The sequence below is a fragment of the Capricornis sumatraensis genome, chromosome 4, assembly GCF_032405125.1.
Source record: "Capricornis sumatraensis isolate serow.1 chromosome 4, serow.2, whole genome shotgun sequence".
Classification (NCBI taxonomy): domain Eukaryota; kingdom Metazoa; phylum Chordata; class Mammalia; order Artiodactyla; family Bovidae; genus Capricornis; species Capricornis sumatraensis.
Genome location: NC_091072.1, coordinates 30,123,262 through 30,143,166, shown reverse-complemented (window position 1 = coordinate 30,143,166; position 19,905 = coordinate 30,123,262). Strand labels below are relative to the sequence as shown.

Sequence of the window (19,905 nt, the reverse complement as noted above, 5' to 3'; positions counted from 1 at the left end):
CTCTCAAGCTCTGGTCAGAAAAGAATTTTCTGGAAAAAGTTTTCATCCTGGTAATGAGCTTGCTTACTTCCCAGAAGGAATCAAGCTCTCACTTACCCCTGGGCCTTTGCACGTGCACCCTCCCTAGAGCACTCTCTTACCCTGCCTGGCTGGCTCCTGTGCTTTATTGCAGTGAGACCACAGAAGTCACTTCCTCTAGGAAGCCTTCTCTGATTCTCCAAGTCCAGGACAGGCAGGGTCCTCTCCTCAGGGACCCTTTCTGCTTAGCTGAGAAGGGAGAAGTGAGCGAGCCAGGGACCTTCAGACAAGCTCAGGTCACCTGCCTCTAACCCCAGGTGACACAGAGACCATCTTCCTGGAACCTTCTGTAGCAAGAAACAGCTCTCCCACCCCACTCTCTGGCTGTTGCCGTGTCCAGCTCACTCACCCCTTTGACTTTGTGCCTTAATAGAAAAAGATTATCTCCTTACCCCTGCACCTCACACCACTACTAGACCACAAATATGCTCAGTAATCTGTCTCCTGGACTTGGAGAATCAGAGAAGGCTTCCTAGAGGAAGCAGCTTCTATGGTCTCACTGCAGTAAAGGACAGGAGCCAGCCAGGCAGGGTCAGAGAGTGCTCTAGAGAGGGTGCCTGTGCAAAGGCCCAGGGGTAAGTGAGAGCCTGATTCCTTCTGGGAGCTAGAATAAGCCCCATGTGGCTGGAGGAGAGTTGGGGAGGTGGCGAGGGATGAGGCTGGGGAGACAGGCAGGAGCCCTGCAGTTCTTGCTCCTTAAAGTATAATGCACAGGTCCGCAGCACTGGCTTTAGCTGGAAGCTTATTAGAAGTGAAGAATTTCAGGCCTGATTTCAGATTTATTGAATCAGAATCGCATTTTAAGATCCCCTGGGGATCTGCTGCACAATCAGGTTTGTGAAGCCTTCCTCTAAGTACATTCAGCAGTTCCAACTTGTGAGCAATAGGAAACCTGGGCATGATTAAGCAGGGGAATCACATAATTAAGACTTGGGAGAAGTCATTCCTGCTGCAAAGTGGAAGGAAAGGGGGTGAGTTAGTAGAGATCAATGTAGGAGATAAGGATGTCAGGTAAGAGGATGGTACATGGTCAGGGCAAGAGACGGCACTCTTGGGCGGTGGTACTAAGGGAATGTGGGAAGGGGACAGATTTGACAGCCCACAGAGTTAGCAGCAGCAATCCTGGCGCCTGAGCTGCCTGGGGCTGCCCTGGAGTTTCTCCCAGATCGCAGAGCCTAGAGACAGCTCCACCTGGGCAGGGCAGGGAGCTGGCAGGAGCCAGTATTAGTGGGTGTGGGGAAGCAAGAGACTCAAGAACAAGAGTCTCTGGACCTGCGCTCGCTGCCCAAAGCAGAGTGTGAGCCGACTGGTTCCCCACACCCTCTGGGTGGAGCAGGGACCTTGTAGCTGGCAAGGACAGCTTCTGTTAGAGAAATGTGACATCCACAACAATCCCCTCCCTAAAAGATCTGCACAAAAGAGAGTGGCTAGGGACTTACATGCAAAATATATTCGTGAAAAGAATGCCGCTTCCGGGCCAAGAACGGAATCCCTCTGCACCTGAAGAACGGTGCTGGGGAAGCAGAATTCACCCAGTGAGACTGCCACCATCCGAGGAAATCAACAGCGAAGGAGTGAGAAGTCAGAAGACTTCTTTTTATGCCAGATGTATGCATAAGTAAGTCAGGTTGGCGAGTTTTCCAGCTCCTCAGGCTGAGTGAAGGGGTGAGATCAAGATGAACACAGATTAGAGCATCATTCAAGGTTATAGGGGTGAGAGGGCAGCTGGCTGCGGGGGTTGGGGGGTGATTACTCAGCTAAGGGAGGACACAGAGGAGCCGTCTCTGTGCTGTGAGCCACAGGAGAGTCCCCTTTGGTCCCACTCACAGCCACGGCCACCACTGTCCACAGTGACTGCGGAGAGGGTGGAGACTGGGGGGGCCTGATCATCCCACAGCCTCCCTTCTCACGCTGCTGCCAGGGCCTTCTGTCCTCTGTCCACTGCTCTGCCCAGTGGCTGGGGCAGGCTGGCAGCTTATCTCCCACAGTGAAAAGCAGCCATCACTGGGAATAAGGATGAAACACGACAAGCAAAGTCCAGAGTCCCTGGCATTTACCCAATACCTCCTGGTGGCTTGACTCAATCTGCAGTGAAGACTGTAGCTGGCCCTGGCTGCCTAATTGAAAAAAAAAAACACCGAAACAAAACGAAAACTCATCCAACACAGCAGTCGGGCCTTTGGGATGCTCAGGACACTCATCAGGCATCACACCATGCAGTGGGGAGGGACAGAAGGGAGGTGGCCCAGACATGGAGAGGTCTCGGAGTCAGAAAATCCAGCTCAGTCACTTACTAGGACCAGGTGGCCGATCTCTCCAAGCCTCGCGTTTCTCATCCATAACAAGGATGTAATACTTCAATGAAAAAAAGAGAGAACTATTCGGATAGGAGCTCCCTAATTTTTCTAGGTCAGTCACCATGGATCTACCTATATCTACCCCACGTTCTCTAGTCCCCTTCCTATTACAGTAGAAGCGCATCCTATTGAAATACCCCACTGATGGGCGATCTCTGCAGTTGACTGTGGGCTCTAACCTGCCCTGTCTCAGGACAGCTGTCCCCCCCTTGTTCCAGCTTCATCACTTTCTGGGTTACTGGGTCATTGTCACCATTTTATCTCTCATCCTCAAAACCCCCACCACCAGCAACAAAAAAAAGCGTCGACCCTCTACTTCCCCGCCGTTCTCCAGTTACCATCCATCCACTCATGGGACAAAACTTCAAGACAGAGCCGGCCACCCTCTGTCCTGATTCCCTAGGACTCAGGAACTCGCTCCAGCAGGCTTCTGGCCTCCCTGCTCTGCCGGACACTCACTACCAAGTTTGCCACCATTGCCAAATCCAGCTCCTCCGTCCCAACCCTATTCCCTGATGCAACAGCAGGCTGTCATACCCACCGCCTCCCTCCCCTCCTGACACTCTTTCTCTGGGCTTCAGGGACACCATGCCCTTCCTCCCGGCAGGTGACCCCCCACCCCCGTGGCTGCCCCTTTTCTCAGTGCCCCCACCGTGGAGGTCCCCGGGGCTCCACTTGGGGCCTGCTCCACTTCCTTCCAGGTTCCCCGCTTCCCCAGGCTGCCTGATAAAGCCCCTCAGCCTGCACTTTCTGTGCTGTTAACTTTGCAATCTGTCGTCTCCTGAGCGGTCTTCTGAGAGGCAGATGCTATCTATCTTTTGAGCTGTCCAGCAGAAACTTGAGATGGAAACCGGCCCCACCCGGCCTCTCGAGGCCTTTCTCCAGGGTCTTCTCATCCCAGTAAGCACGGCTCCACCATCCACCGCAGCGCTCACCCCCGAGCCCACCCTCTTCCCAATTCCCCAAGCGCAGTGGTTTGGCCGCCAGCGGCTTTTAAATTGACTGTCTGCTGCCTCCACCGCCACCAACCTGGTTCAGGCCGCCTCACTTACAGGTGAGTCTGTCCTCAGGTAAGCCTGTCCTCACCCTCACTCTTCCTCTCCTCTGACCCCTCTGCACCTGGCTGGAAGGGTCATTCAGGGAACATCACTCCTTGCCTCAAAAGCCTTTACTGGTTTAAAAACCCTGGATTCCTTTCTGGGCTGCGGGGCCTGGTAACGGGTCCTCCCGCTTCTCTAACTGCTCTCAGCTCACTCTTCCCCACACGTATTATGCTGCAGCCGCGCCAGCTTCCTTTCAGTGCCTGGACTAGAGCCAGCTGGTTCCCACCTCAGGACCTTTGCACACCCTGCTTCTGTTTGCAAACTCTTTCTCCAAAGCTTTGCAGGGTTCCTCCTCCGTCTTCAGGTTATCACCCCAAGTGTCACGTCCTCAAAGAGACCTTCTCTGACCACAACACTGAAGAGAGGCCCTTGTGGTCCCCTCACCAAGACTCCACTTGTTGTCTTCAAAGCCCCCATCGCAATCTGAAGTTGTTCACTCTCTTATCTGCTTGCTGTCTGTCTTTCTCGGCAGAGAGTTACAGGGCAAGGATCCCGTGCGCTGTACTCGCTGCCGAGTTCCCGCAGCTCAGAACTGTGCCTGGCACTTAGCCGATGCTAGACACAGAACTGCGGATCTGTAGCCTGCAGGTTTGTGGGGGCTTTGTGAGGATTAAATGAGAACGTACGTTGAGCACAGCCTGGTGCACTGCTCATAGCAAGTCCACAACACCCGTAGCTGTCACCACCTCCACAGCTGATGATTTCTGGGACGTCCAAGGGTCGTCATGAAGCTGCCACGTGACTGTGACCCAGCTTTACATCTACTTTCCTCCTGAAATAGGGTGGCTGGTTCTACCTGACTTTTGATCCTTGATGGATTTGGGGTTTCCAGCATCACAGATAGCAACTGTATTTCATGTATGATGAGCTATAAACCAGAATGACACTGGCAAGTGGTACTAGCCTGTGCTGTGGCAAAGAAAAACCATTAGGTAGGAATCAAAACCGTCGGGGCCGAAGCTCAGAGGCATAACTACTGGCACCAAGAAATGATCCGATGGCACATCTCTGTCAGGAGGCTACTGGCCCAGGCAGACAAGAAGCAACCTCCACAGTGTGAGGTGGAAAGCTCAGTGTCCAGAGCCAGACTGCCCAGCAGATATACAAGTGACCAGTAAGCAGACGAAAGGACGCTCAACTTTATCATCATTCAGTTCAGTCGCTCGGTCGTGTCTGACTCTTTGCCACTCCACGAACCGCAGCACTCCAGGCCTCCCTGTCCATCAGCAACTCCCGGAGTTCACCCAAACTCATGTGCATCGAGTCAGTGATGCCCTCCAGCCATCTCATCCTCTGTCATCCCCGTCTCCTCCTGCCCCCAATCCCTCCCAACCATCAGGGTCTTTTCAAATGAGTCAGCTCTTCACATCAGGTGGCCAAAGTATTGGAGTTTCAGCTTCAGCATCAGTTCTTCCAATGAACACCCAGGACTGATTTCCTTTAGAATGGACTGGCTGGATCTCCTTGCAATCCAAGGACTCTCAAGAGTCTTCTCCAGCACCACAGTTCAAAAGCATCAATTCTTCAGCGCTCAGCTTTCTTCACAGTCCAACTCTCACATCCATACATGACCACTGGAAAAACCATAGCCTTGACTAGACGGACCTTTGTTGGTAAAGTAATGTCTCTGCTTTTGAATATGCTATCTTGGTTGGTCATAACTTTCCTTCCAAGGAGGAAGCGTCTTTTAATTTCATGGCTGTAATCACCATCTGCAGTGATTTTGGAGCCCCCCCAAAATAAAGTCTGACACTGTTTCTACTGTTTCCCCATCTATTTCCCATGAAGTGATGGGACCAGATGCCATGATCTTCGTTTTCTGAATGTTGATTTTTAAGCCAACTTTTTCACTCTCCTCTTTCGCTTTCATCAAGAGGCTTTTTAGTTCCTCTTCACTTTCTGCCCTAAGGGTGGTGTCATCTGCATATCTGAGGTTATTGATATTTCTCCCAGCAATCTTGATTCCAGCTTGCAAATCAAAACCACAGTGAGGTACCACTTCATACCCATGAGGAAGGGTATTATCAAAAGAAGAGAAAGAAACCAACAAGTAATAGCCAAGGAGGTGGAGAAGGTGGAACCCTTGTGCACAGTCCCTGAGAGTCTAAAATGATGCGAAAAACTGTGGCAGCTCCCCAGAAAATGAAATGACACAGAATGACCCAGTGATCCAGCAATTCCACTTCTGGGTGTTTATCCAAAAGAACTGAGAGCAGGGACTCAAGAGAGATATTGTACAGTGACGTTCACAGTGGATAGTCTCAATAGCTAGAAGGTAGGAAAAAATGTCCATCAACAAAGGATTATATAAACACAATATGATGTAATCGTACAAATATTAATTCAGCCTTAAAAGTGAGAGAATCTTGACATTTCTGACGACACAGAGGGACCCAGAGGGCATAATGCTAAGTGAAATAAGCCAAACCCAGAAGGACACACACTGTACGACTCATTCATATACGGCACTTAGAGCGGTCAAGTCCAGAGACAGCAGAATGGTGGTGGCCAGGGGCTGGGTGAGGAGGGAACAAGGGTTATTAATGTGCAGAGCTGCAGTTTTGGAACGTGACCAACTACTGGATGGAGATGGATGGTGGTGACGCCTGCACAGGCCGCATTTAGTGAATGCACTAGATGCTACTGAACCTTATGCTTTTAAATGATGAAGATGGGGGATCTTAGGTGTGTTTTATCAGAATTAAAAAAAAAGAGAGACAATGTTTTTATCAACCTCATGACAGAAGCTTGGTTCAAACTTTCAAGTATTTGTTCAAATGAGAGTTATCTAACACCCACCAGTTCCTAAGTCCTGTGCTGAGAGCTCACGAAGGAGACAGGAAGGTCACGGGGTTCCCCAATGACAGGAGAGAGCAAGAGGAAGATAGGGAAGGAAGAAGGTAAAGAACTTGAAAAGCAAGGTAAAAAGGCAGCCTGGATGAGGAGTCTTACCAGAGAGCTGTGCACAGACAGGGCTTAAGCTTTAGAGGAAGAAAGCAGACCTCAGCACCCCAAACCCGAGACCGAAGCAGGCGGGCGCGGTTAATTCACACTTCTGGAAAAGACAAGTCTTTTAAGATGACAGCGTACGGTAGCAACAGGAGAAAACAGCCGCTATGAATGAGCCATCTCCCCGAACAGCATTATGGGAAGAGGATGACCAAACACGCACCAAACGAAAACCCACTAGAACCACCCACCGCAGCGACGCCGCCTGCAACGTCGCTTCCCGCCCCCCCCCCGCCCCCCGAGAATTTGCGTTTTCAAGAACACCTGTGCCATTCATACCATGACTTTCTCCTCTGAAACACAGCATTATCGCTGCTGCCAGGGGAACAGGTTGGAGCCCCGGTTCAGCATCTGGAAATGGCGGGACGACGGCGCCCCGAGAAGGAGCCCGGAGAAGGGAGGACACACAGGGAGAAGCCTGTGGCTGAGCGCATCCCCGCTCTTCGCACGTGCTCATCCGAGGCCGCCCCGGCCCTCCCATGAAAAATGGAGGCGTCACTCGCTTGAAATGCAGAAATATTTATTTTGGTTTCCTTCACTGTTTTTGGAAATTCTGTTTTGGTTTATAAAACATAGAAAGAGCCAACACTTAAAGCAAACATTCAAAACACCGATGTGACCAATTATTGACTTCTTGGGCAATTAAGAGTACACGTAGGAAGTTAGGCTACCAAATAGTGTTATAACGACGACAGCTCTTTAGGGCAAACCCTGTTGTGCTTGTATAATACAGGTACTCCTCTTTCCCAAAACAACTGTTTTCGGTGTACAAATGAAAACTAAGTTCAGTCACATGTGGCAAAGACTTGCAGCAAAAGTGAAATGCGGCTAATTTCCCAAATTAACTTAAAAAAAAAAAAAAACCTTGAGAATCTAATCCCAGGAAATGAGTTTTCCAGATTCCTATGTCCTAGAATTTTGGCTTGTCAAATACATTTCATAGAAATCAAGTAGCATTACGATAGAAGAGCATTTATTTATCACCAGCCATTTCAATAAGTACCCAAGTGTATCTCCCTCCTTAATATTTTTAAAGACATGCCTTGCCTGAGAGTTTATATTCTGGGGGGGAGCGGGGGGTTGGGGAAAAGCCACTTGATCAAACATACTCTTTCAATATGAAAACCACATTAAAATCCATCAGAGACAGAGTGACCAGTTCGTCGAAGGAAAAGTGGACAGTTATTCAGGCGTCACAGTTGAGCATGGTTGATCCAGGTAACTGTTTCCTTGTTGAAATGCTTGTCTTCACTGCAGAGTCTAAGGCAGATTTTTTTTTTTTTTAATAACCCCTGGGAGGCGACAGATGGAGGAAATCAGGAAATTGGATCTGGAGAAGAGGGTTGGAGAATATTCTGCTCTATGGGCACCAGAATCCATCCTCCCTGGTGAGCGGCTGTCCATCCAGAATTCAATACCTGTGCTGTTCTGAGCTGGGTCTGCCCTTTGCTTCACTGAGAACCTCTGCTCCGACAGGAAGGACGGGTTAATCAGAAGGTTCATGAGAGTGAGTGTGACACAGGGAAGGGAGGGTAGCAGGAATTTAAAAAAAAAAAAAAAAAACCCTCTGGTCCTCTTGCGACCTCCTGTAGGCGAGCCAGGTCTTGCTTGTCGGAACGGTGGTTCCCTCCAGTGCACGGGACTCTTTGAGCAGCAGAAATCTGCAGAATTTGCAGTGTGTAGCAGACATCTCAGAAAGAGCAAAGTCCTAACCCTTTGGTTAGCAGATCGGGGAGACAAAGTGTTCACCCGCCTTTATAACTGAGGAATTGGTAAAGAACTTAGCACGTTTGCAGTTTCCCCTCTACGATTTTTTAAGGCTCGTTTTGGAAATCGTGGATCACCGTGGACACGGTCTGCGACGCGAGGTGGCTGTAAGGCAGTGTTCCGTTCCCTCCAGGCTCCTATGACGAGAATCTGGATGGGAGAGGCACCCGAGGATGCTCCCTCCCTTCCTGCCGTTGTCAAACTCCCCTCCGCTTCCTCCCTCTCGTTAGACTTTGATGGTGGAGTAAAGCTCATCAATCTGTGACCTGAAATAATTCCGAAGCTCTGGCCTTTTAGCCTTCATGGTTGGGGTCAGAAGGCCATTGTCGATAGAGAAGAGTTCAGGGTGGAGATAGATGGCTTTGACCTGTAAAGAGACCAGGAAGTCAAAGGAGGCAAGGAGGACAGATGCTTCTGAAGGGATAAAAACCCTTCTGGGCCATTCCTGCCAGCTTCACAGGCCAGGCCAGCTGCACCATCTCAACATAGGGCAGGAAGTGGCCTGATATCAGGACAGAATCGGGACCACAGCCTGGCCCCCCAGGAAGAGGATACACCCCCCTGGTTACAGAAATCCCTCCCCAGCCAAACCACACCACTGTCTCTTCCGCACAATGTCTTTACATCACCTCATCCTCTTCTAGAACCTGTTCACCAAAAACACCCTCAAGTCAAAAACCCATTTTTCGGGAATTCATACACTTGGATGTGAGTCTTACCTGTTCAAATGGTTTCAGGCCAGACTCCTTCCCGAGTCTCACCATGTCTTCTAGAATACCTTTTTTGACATCCTAATAAGGTAAGAAAAACAGGATCCTTATTCCCGTGGTGGGTTCAGGGGGTGCGGGGGGCAGGGGTCCCTGCACTTTGCACTTAACGCAAAAGGAAGCTCAGGAGGATGGCTGCACACTTTGGAACCCACCTTGTTTCTGCATAGTTCTTCAAAGGAGCCCACAATGCCTCTCTTCTGGGCCCAGGCACCTAGTGTCTCAACGTCCGGTACCACAATCGCTATGAGAAATGCCTTTAACAGAGACAAGTGGGTTATTACACAGTTTGGTCCCGATGTTCTAAAATTGTTGTTCCTTATTATCTGCTTTGCGGGCCCCTGGGAGAATCTGGGAGTTAGAGACCCTCTCTTCAGAGCATGTTAACAGCCCTGGCGTCCACAGGGCCCAGGTTAACTCCTGCCTCTGAAATACAGACAGTATCGGGATTTTGTAATAAATGTTTTCAAAGAACCACTGGAAATCAAAATATAATAAAACCCTAGTTTTTACTTATTTTTATATATACTTTAAAAAATAAAATAGGGTCAAATAAGCAAATAATGGGATAGATATCAGATAAGTGCTTTATAAAAAGACAAAAAGAAAATATATACAGATTCACTTTAAAAAGAACTCTAGCACCTCATTCTTTACAACTGAGTGACAATGAAATGAAATAAAAATCAAAGGCATAGTAGGCCAGGTCTAAGAAGATGCAGTGCATTCTTGAAGAAAAATAGGCGTATTTTCTTATAGGAAAATATTCTGCCACAATTATTTGAAAATTTCAAGATTTGTAGAAATATTTTTAAATTTATTTAAATAGGAGGATAATTACTTTATAATATTATGATGCTTTTTGCAATGAATATGAACCAGCTCTAGGCATACATGTGTCCCCTCTGATTTGCAGAAATATTAACCCTCAGAAAACTAGAACCCATTCTCTTCCTTTCCACCATCTGTCCAGAATTTTGGTAAATGAGGTTCCATTGCAATACTGCCATTAGTTTTCAACTTTAAGATATGCTGGCTTCCAAACTGTCATTTGCTCAAGAATGATGAAGAAGGTATACCATAAATAAGTTAGGTTTAATATGTCTGAAAATGCTAAGCTTTCTTATAACCCATATATCAATATTTCTCCTCGTAATTAAATTAGAAGCTTATTTTACCTATCCCCCAGTATTTTTATGCCACTTCCTTTGGTATAGCAGACTAAGAACTGCCAAGAATAAGAGACACAAATTGCTAGTTACAAAATAGATGGGGGAGAAACAGAAAAAAAGAAAAGAAACGCCAAGCAACAAAACCCAATAACGTGTTGATTATGTTCTAGCAAGTCAGGCATCAAAGTCAGTCAGAAAGCCAGTTCACACACGTGGCAAACTTCCCATTACACTGAAGGTACGTGGACGTCTTATAATATTGTGATGCTTTTTGCAATGAATATGAACCAGCTCTAGGCATACAGAGCCGGCCACAGAGCTCCTGGCTCGGGCAGCACATACCTGCAAGCTCTCTCCGTGGACAAACACCTGAGCGATAGGTTCACTTCGCTGGTAGATGTTTTCGATCTTCTCGGGAGCTATGTACTCCCCTTGTGCCAGTTTAAAGATGTGCTTCTTCCTGTCGATGATCTTCAAGGTGCCATTCTGTTTGGGGGTGCGGAGGGGAGGTGTGGGCTGTGAGCAGGTCCCAGGGCTGTTTCCCCCCAGCAGTGGCCACGCAGGGTACTGAGCATTTCCTGTGCACAATTACTTAATCCTAATAAGGTCTGGCAATGGCAATGGCACCCCACTCCAGTACTCTTGCCTAGAAAATCCCATGGACAGAGGAGCCAGGTGGGCTGCAGTCCATGGGGTCGCTAAGAGTCGGACACGACTGAGCGACTTCACTTTCACTTTTCACTTTCATGCATTGGAGAAGGAAATGGCAACCCACTCCAGTGTTCTTGCCTGGAGAATCCCAGGGATGGAGGAGCCTGGTGGGCTGCCATCTGTGGGGTCGCACAGAGTCGGACACGACTGAAGCGACTTAGCAGCAATAAGGTCTGGCAGGGGTCGGCTGTTAAACCATTTTACAGAGAAACAAACTGAGGCTGACAGAGATTATGTAACCTCCCCAGGCTGAGTAGTGAGATAGAGAAGGGATGAGGGAGTCCCTCTCACTCCACTTCCGCCTCTCAGCCAACTAGAGCACCCTGCTTGCTTCCTTCAGCTTGGAGAGCTTTACTCTGTGTCACAGGGGCCCGAGACGGGGTCAAGGTGCTCTTGAGGAGAGACGCGCTCATCCTCCCCACAGTGCTCGGTGTGGAGCAGGGGCTGCAGAGGACCTGCTCCCGGCTGTCTGAGTGATGACTGTGGGGACTCGAGAATCTCTGGCCCAGACTCGAAAACGCCAGTGGTGCCTGCCTCCCCACCTCTGGTAACCCAAAGCCCCATTCCCACCCCGGGTCACTCGCTCACTTCCCAGAGTCATCTGCTGGAAAGTGCCCGGGGTTCTCTCAGCCTGCAACAGTTTTCCTCCGGTTCCAACAAGAGCAGACTAAGGTCCACAAAGATTAGGATTAGGAGATGGGCTCCTCAGAGCCAGAGTCAGAATTAGAATGGATACTTAATCCCTCCTGAGTCTGGAAAGAGGGACTTGATTTATTTCTAAATAGCCTGGGTATTCTGAAATCTGAATTAATTTGGGGTGGGGATATTTTTTCAGGCAAAAAAAAAAATAAATTAATTAAGCACCTTAAATCTGTAAGACTTGAACAATTACACAATAATAATAACGACACTAGCCAATGGAGTGTTTGCAGTGAAAATCAGTAATGACTTTAAAAAGCAATGGTCGCCACCACAGCAAAAGTGCTGACGCCTATGTTGCTTCCTGCAACAGCACCTTGACTCCCGAGATGAACTCCGAATTTCTCTACGGTTAACAGTTCTGAGGCTACACTCGAAGGGCTTGGCCTCAACCTCTAAACACTTACCCTGTTTTTACTGAGATGACGATGCTAAGAAACGTATGTGTTCACAAATTCTGGCCTGTCATCCATTCCCAGCAGCTTAAATACAGTGCTCTCTCCCTCCTACCCAAAATGAACCAAGGCCTCAACTTCAAGGCACAGTACTGAAATGGGAAAAGCCAGTCACAGTGTTTCTGGATTTCAGACCAGAAGCAGCAACCAGAAAGGATGCCAGGTATCAAAACAAAACCTATGTGCAGCAGTTGCAGTGAAAATGCTACAGGAGGATGCTAAACATAAGCCTGTTTTCTGCCTAAAGGAAGGGAGGGAGAAAGACGGGGGAGAATCAGGGCGCCGTGGCCGTGCTGGGGCTCGTCTTCCCGACAAGGGAGGGGACCACTTACTGGTAACCACTTGCCAATGTCCCCTGTGTGCAACCAGCCGTCTTTATCCAGAGCTTCTGCTGTTTTCACTGGGTCTTTCAAGTAGCCTTGAAAAACGTTTGACCCTTTCACACATACCTGAAGGAAAAAGAGGGCGAGGGAGGTGTGGCCATGTGAATTGGAAGAAGTGGGTGAAAGGTACAAACATCCAGTTATAAGGTAAGTAAGGACTGGGGATGTCATGTACAGCATGCCAACTACACTTGGCATGGCTGCGTGGGATGTTTTCAAGTTGTTAAGAAAGGAGATCTTAACAGCTCTCATCACAAGGGGGAACAAAAATCCCTTTTCTTCTTTTTGTTACCGGTATGAGATGATGGATGGTTACAAAACCCACGGCCGTGATCATTTCACAATACCTGCAACTCAAATCAGCTTACACTTAGACAGCGCTGGCATCAGTTCCATCTCAGTGAGATGGGAGGGGGAAGAAAGATGATCTGTTAAGAGCATTGACTGGGACTTCTCCAGAGGAAACTGCGTATGTGTGCATGTATGTGTGTTTGCGTGTGTGTGTGTGCGCGCGCGGGCGTGTATGTCTCCCTCAACCTTTAGCCAGACTCTGAATGCCAGGATCCAGAGGGAGCTACCAGAGCCTCACTGACGTGCTGGTACCTCCAATGCCCCCACTTCCTTCCTGAATGTCTTCGACTTCAGATTCTAGGGCTCACAGTCACCCTAGGTTCTGGCTCCAAGCTGCCAGAAAGCCCCAAAGGGGATGAAGTCACACAGCAGTTGGGCATACCTTCCACTAGCCAGCGGTCACTCAGGCACTGAGGGCAGTCAGCAGACAGGAAGCCGGGGGACTTTGGGCCCTGAAGCCTTTCTGCCCTCCTGGACCCTGAGGCCCATCGTGCTGGTGGCAGAAGGTGGTGCTGGTGCCCCCCACGCCTCCACCCCCTGAGACTTAGACATATGCACCTTCCAAAAGAAGCCTGTATGACCGCAAGATCAGCAGCAACACCAAGCTCAGTGGCTTCACCTGCCGCAGTGCTGAGAAGTGGCTGGTTACCGGAGGCAATTGCCCTGAGGGGCTGACTTCGGGGGTTTTTACTCACCTCGCCCTCGCCCTTGGCAGCCAGGTAATTCATTTCTTCCACATCAACAAGCTTGATAATGCTGCAAGGCATTGGGGCACCAACATGGCCTGTGTATCAAATAAAAGAATGATCACTCCTAATGCGACAACCAGTATCCTTAGGCCAGATTGCTTTGATCCCAAACAAGCCCTGTTCTCACGCTGAGAACAGCTGGTGCGAACCTCTGGCTTGGCAAACACTGTCTGTCTCCCCCTGGCAAACTAATTGAGAGTTTATTCCCAGAAAAGAGAAACATTCAAAAGTCTCTTAGGGACCTTTCCTAAGTCTGACACTCCAAATTACTTTCCAAAGTGTAAATGATTTGGCTGCTGATTTTTAGGGTTTCTTTGAATACCTGGAAGTGGGTTTTCTAAAACTTTTATGTGGTTCCTATGATCCGATTGAGAGTCATTTCCTAGGCAGGTTGATAAGAAGTCTAGGGGTCCCCAAGGAGACAGGGGTCTGGAATTCTCAAGGAGGAAGAAAGGAGAAACTTTTTTTCCTTCTTTACATTCCTTAGGATTATAGAACAACAATGTATTCTGCCTGAGGACAGTCTCTGGATTAAACCTTCTGGCTAATTCTGTTATCTTAAAATGTAAATTATGGGAGTAGGTCTGGTGAGGTCTTTACAACCTCCAGACATTCTTTGGATTCATTGGAGAGTATATAACTCCATTGCTAACACTAACAAGTGGGTACTCTTTCTACCCTCATCTGATGCCTGTCAGAACCTTTCTCTATCTCCTTTGTACTTTAATAAAACTTTATTACACAAAAGCTCTGAGCAATCAAGCCTTGTCTCTGGCCTCGGATTGAATTCTTCTCCTCCGGAGGCCAAGAATCCCGGTGTCGTGATTCAACAACAACCTTTCACGATGGCCCTGCTCTCCCTTATACAGATGTAATTAATGTCTGCGTTCTCTATGAGAATAAACTGTGATCGGTCAGATGGTTTTGACCAATATGGCCTTTTCCCCTAGATTAAGAAAGAACATGTCTTATACGTAAATTCATTTAAGACAGGACAAGGCTTCTTTTCACAGCTCACTTCACTCTCTTGCCAAAGGGTGCTCAGTTCAGTTCAGTTCAGTTCAGTCGCTCAGTCGTGTCTGACTCTTTGTGACCCCATGAACCACAGCACACCAGGCCTCCCTGTCCATCACCAACTCCTGGAGTTCACCCAAACTCATGTCCATTGAGTAGGTGATGCCATCCAGCCATCTCATCCTTTGTCGTCCCCTTCTTCTCCTGCCCCCAATCCCTCCCAGCATCAGGTTCTTTTCAAATGAGTCAGCTCTTCACATCAGGTGGCCAAAGTATTGGAGTTTCAGCTTCAGCATCAGTCCTTCCAATGAACACCCAGGACTGATCTCCTTCAGAATGGACTGGCTGGATCTCCTTGCAGTCCAAGGACTCTCAAGAGTCTTCTCCAACACCACAGTTCAAAAGCATCAATTCTTCAGCGCTCAGCTTTCTTCACAGTCCAACTCTCACATCCATACACGACCACTGGAAAAACCATAGCCTTGACTAGACAGACCTTTGTTGGCAAAGTAATGTCTCTGCTTTTGAATATGCTATCTTGGTTGGTCATAACTTTCCTTCCAAAGAGGAAGCATCTTTTAATTTCATGGCTGCAATCACCATTTGCAGTGATTTTGGAGCCCCTAAAATAAAAGTCTGACACTGTTTCCACTGTTTCCCCATCTATTTCCCATGAAGTGATGGGACTGGATGCCATGATCTTCGTTTTCTGAATGTTGATTTTTAAGCCAACTTTTTCACTCTCCTCTTTCACCTTCATCAAGGGGCTCTTTAGTTCTTCTTTACTTTCTACCTTAAGGGTGGTATCATCTACATATCTGAGGTCATTGATACTTCTTCCAGCAATCTTGATTGCAGCTTGTGATTCCTCCAGTCCAGCGTTTCTCATGATGTACTCTGCATAGAAGTTAAATAAGCAGGGTGACAATATACAGCCTTGACGTACTCCTTTTCCTATTTGGAACCAGTCTGTTGTTCCATGTCCAGTTCTAACTGTTGCTTCCTAAGCTGCATATAGGTTTCTCAAGAGGCAAGTCAGGTGGTCTGGTATTCCCATCTCTCTCAGAATTTTCCACAGTTTATTGTGATCCACACAGTCAAAGGCTTTGGCATAGTCAATAAAGCAGAAATAGATGTCTTTCTGGAACTCTCTTCCTTTTTCCACAATCCAGCGGATGTTGGCAATTTGATCTCTTGTTCCTCTGCCTTTTCTAAAACCAGCTTGAACATCTGGAAGTTCACAGTTCACGTATTGCTGAAGCCTGGCTTGGAGAATTTTGAGCATTACTTTACTAGCATGTGAGATGAGTGCAACTATGAGGTAGTTTGAGCATTCTTTTGCATTGCCTTTCTTTGGGATTGGAATGAAAACTGACCTTTTCCAGTCCTAACCAAAGGGTGCTAGGACTGGGCTATTTTCCCAAAACAAAAATAACAGAAATCAGATTAAGTTTTAAGAGTGTCACAAATCATTCTTCCAATGTTTTGATCATTTTAGCTTAAAGTGGTCACTATTCCAAATTCTCCAGCTGGTAAGGCACCAGGGATTAAAAAGTAAGTACTGTGAAAAAGGTTCATAAACTGTCAGTGCCAACTGCAACAGAATGATGTTCCCAGAGACGGCCTGATATTAGAATCTGTGTCATTAGGTATTCAAACATGTAAAACGGCAACTGTATCAGGGAATCTATTGATCACGGTGTAGAGTACACTGCTGGTATGGGACAGGGGAGGCATACAAGTCTTGTGGTCAAACATGGGCTGGGATCCTGGCTCTGAAGCATAAAGCTATATAAATTCTTAGACTTTATGGATAAGCTTCTTAGTCAACAATCAACCGTGTCCTCCCAGGGGTGACAAGGCTGACCTCACAGGCATGTTGTCGGGATGAAACGCACGTAATCTGTGTCCCTCAGTGCCTAGCACAGAACCCCATCCAGAACAGGTACTTGTATTTATCCTCCACTGTTCTTTCCTTTTGGGAAAAAGGACTTGTGTTTATTTCTGCCTGGGGTCTCAACACCAAGTGCAGCACACAGTGGAAATGCCATTAAAATTCACCAGCAAGTAATCAGGCCCCAATCGATTCCCGGAAAGCTCTGGTGGGCCAAGCACTCTGAACCTGGTATAAAGGGCACCGTCTTCAGATGTGAGCTCCACCCAGCCTGACAAGTCAGAGCCTCCAAATCACCACTGTGCCCTGGGAGACCCCATCCACAGGGCTCTCGGGTTCACAGGATTGTTGGCCCCAAGGCCAAATCATCGGAGACACAGCACTTGTTTAAGTTGGTTAGTTAACCCAGTTCCAACAATTTTGATGTGAAGAGTAAGATCCTTGTGAGCAAGTTCCTGCCCCTGTACCTGCGGTCCAGTCTCCAGGAATAGTCAGGCAGCAGCCGGCGGTGCACTCGGTCTGTCCGTAGCCTTCGTAGAACTGGGTGCCCAGGCGAAGGGACAGAAGGAGAGGGGACAGTCACACTTCCACTTCAAGTGTTCAGTAACTAAGTTCCTCTAGCCGGATTAGAAACCTCAGCCCACACGTTACAACACGCTTTATTACAGCGCGAGCATGCTCACACACACAGAAGACAATGCCGCACAGATCACACTTCGCAGGATCCACCCAGGGATGCACTCGCTCTGCGGGCTCACGGCTCCTTGTCACCCAGTCTCTGATGCTCCCTCCACGTAAGCCAGGGTCTCTGCGTGGTTTATGACCCATCCCCACACCCTCACGCCTGATCTAAAGGCATCTTTTGTGCCTTACCCCAGTGAAAATTACCCAATGGTGAACACAACACATACTCTGCCAGAGGTGAAAGATACATGCAGGAACACCAGAGACTGCATGTCCTACAAATTGAAGGTTGATGGCAACACTGTGTTGTCAGAAGATGGTTAGCGTTTTTTAGCAATGAAGTATTTTAAGGTATACACAATGCCTTGTTTTTTGGACATAATGCTACTGCACACTTACTAGACTACAGTCTGGTGTAGACAGGGCTTTTATATCTACTGAGAAACCAAAAAGTTCAGGAGACTCGTTTTACTGTGACACTGGCTTTACTGCACTGCTCTGGGACTGCAGGATCTCCAAGCTGTGCGTGTACTTCTTTCTCCAAGCCACCCAGTAATAACACATCCGAAGAAAAGAAGGGGCACGCGCAGGCAAAGAAGACAGCCTTTCGGAAAGCGGCCACACGGGCGTGAGTCAGCTGAGAGCCCGAGCAGCAGGGAGCCCCTCACCTGGCAGCCCAGCGCGGCCCTCAGGAAGGTGAGCACGGTGGCAGACACGGGCGCTGCTCCTGTGATCATCAGCCTCACTTTTCCTCCCAGGCTCGACTTGCAAGGCAGGAAGAGGGGAGAGGGTGAGGGCAAGTGGCTGGACAGCAGTGGTCTTCTCCAAGATTCCTCCTGGGAACCCTGATGCCCTAGCCCACCAGCTCCTGGTCAGCGGGCTGCACAGAACTTCACTCCGCACAAGCATGCACAGGCGCTCCAAGAGGGACACCCGACGGGTTGGTTCCACCCAAAACCATGCCACTCGCTCTCAATGGCTGTGGACAGCAAAGCAACACCTCTACACTCACAAGTGTTTTGAGGAATTAGAACAAGAGTGTTGTTGGTTTGTGGCAACTATCACATTTTGGGGAATACACTATTATTCCATATGTAAAACAAAATAGAGAATCAGAAAGGCTATGCTACCTGATCCCTTTTGTGCCCTGGATAGTGAAACACTATTCAGAATTTTCTTGGACACTGAGGTTTTGCTAATGGCTTTGTCCTTAGTTTTAAGAAATGTGCCAGAAATTCTCTTTCTCGCTGACCTTCTCTTTTAAAAAGAGCTCTCGCACAATAAAGGGGTAGGGGATTAAGAGGTACAAACAACTAGGTATAAAATAAGCTACAAGGATATATTAGGGGAACATAGCCAATGTTTTATAATAACAATAAATGGAACATCATCTTTAAAAATTGTGAATCTCTGTATTGTATGCCTGTCACTTATATAAATTTGTACATCAACTATTCAATTTTAAAAAAGAGCCCTCACAGAAAGTTTGAAAGCCAAATTAGTTTAGATGACAAGCAATAGTTGAGAGTCAACATGCTACCTGTATTTTGTGGAAGATCAGTTTATCCCAGAGGCTGTTGTTTCTAATGATGCCACTGCGAAGTTCAGCCTCTTTCCTCTTGGAGGCAAAGTCCAACAGCCATCGCTTCAGCGTGGTGTTTGCTTGTCCGAAAATCTAATGAGTCAAGAGATGAGAAGGTTTCCCGATGAGTAGAATGCAAGAATGAAAACGTCAGGTAACAGCAAGTGTTGGTGAAGATGTGGAGAAACTGGAACCTTCATGCCTTGCTGGTGGGGATGTAAAATGGTTCAGCTGCTTTAGAAAACAGACTGGCAGTTCCTCAGTTAAACACAGAGTTAGTCATGACCCAGCAAGTCTGCTCTTGGGCACACACCTAAGAGAATGAAAACACACGTCCATAGAGCCCCTTGCCTGTGGATGTTCACAGCAGCATTATTCATAACAGCCTAAAAGAGGAAACAACCCCACTGACCATCAATGGCTGGACAGATAAATAAAACATGTTGCACCCATGCAGTGGAATATTATTTGGCCATTAAAAGGAACGAAGTGTGGATCCAGGCTATGACATGTATGTACTTGGAAAGCATACTTAAGTGGAAGAAGCCAGTCACAAAAGAATACTCCGTGATCCCACTCATATCAAAATCCAGAATAGGGAAATGTACAGGCTCAGGAAGTAGTTCACTTTATGGGGCAGAGGGAGGCAGTGGGGTGGAGGATGATACCACATTCTTCCTGAAGTGATACAAATGTTCTAGAATGGACTTTAATGATAGTTGCAGAACTCTGTAAATATACTAAAAACCTTTGACTTGCACTAAAAACACTTAAATGGGTGAATCATATATAATGTGAATTATATCTCAATAAGGCCGCCTAACAATTTTCTTAAAAAAAAAAAAAAAAAAAGAACCATTAAAAAAAAAATGAGAAAGGAGAGTATATCTGCAATGCCGGTGACGTGGGTTCAACACCTGGGTTGGGAAGATCCCCTGGAGGAGGAAATGGCAACCCACTCCAGTATTCTTGCCTGGGAAATCCCATGGACAGAGGAGCCTGGCAGGCTACAGTCCATGGGGTCACAGAGTCAGACACAACGGAGTGACTAAACAATCACCACCACAAAAGATTAACAGAAGCTAAAACCTCCCACGGAAACTGGGGAGTATTAGCTGGCAGGAAAACAA

The 19,905-nt window shown here is 47.8% G+C and overlaps 1 protein-coding gene across 5 annotated transcripts in view; it reads right to left on the bottom strand.

Moving 5' to 3' along the window:
• Window positions 1–7,061: 7,061 nt before the first annotated feature.
• The window catches only part of ACSL1 (acyl-CoA synthetase long chain family member 1), a 65,802-nt gene continuing 52,958 nt past the window's right edge, over window positions 7,062–19,905 (bottom strand). For all 5 annotated transcript variants that reach the window (XM_068970806.1, XM_068970805.1, XM_068970809.1 and 2 more), the window contains exons 13-21: window positions 18,734–18,868; window positions 17,862–17,957; window positions 16,977–17,049; window positions 13,548–13,636; window positions 12,451–12,567; window positions 10,596–10,739; window positions 9,237–9,338; window positions 9,034–9,105; window positions 7,062–8,681 (exon numbers count right to left, since the gene is read on the bottom strand). In XM_068970806.1, the coding sequence (XP_068826907.1) occupies window positions 8,541–8,681; window positions 9,034–9,105; window positions 9,237–9,338; window positions 10,596–10,739; window positions 12,451–12,567; window positions 13,548–13,636; window positions 16,977–17,049; window positions 17,862–17,957; window positions 18,734–18,868 (969 nt within the window). In that variant the 3' untranslated portion in view covers window positions 7,062–8,540. The remainder of the gene's footprint in view (window positions 8,682–9,033; window positions 9,106–9,236; window positions 9,339–10,595; window positions 10,740–12,450; window positions 12,568–13,547; window positions 13,637–16,976; window positions 17,050–17,861; window positions 17,958–18,733; window positions 18,869–19,905) is intronic.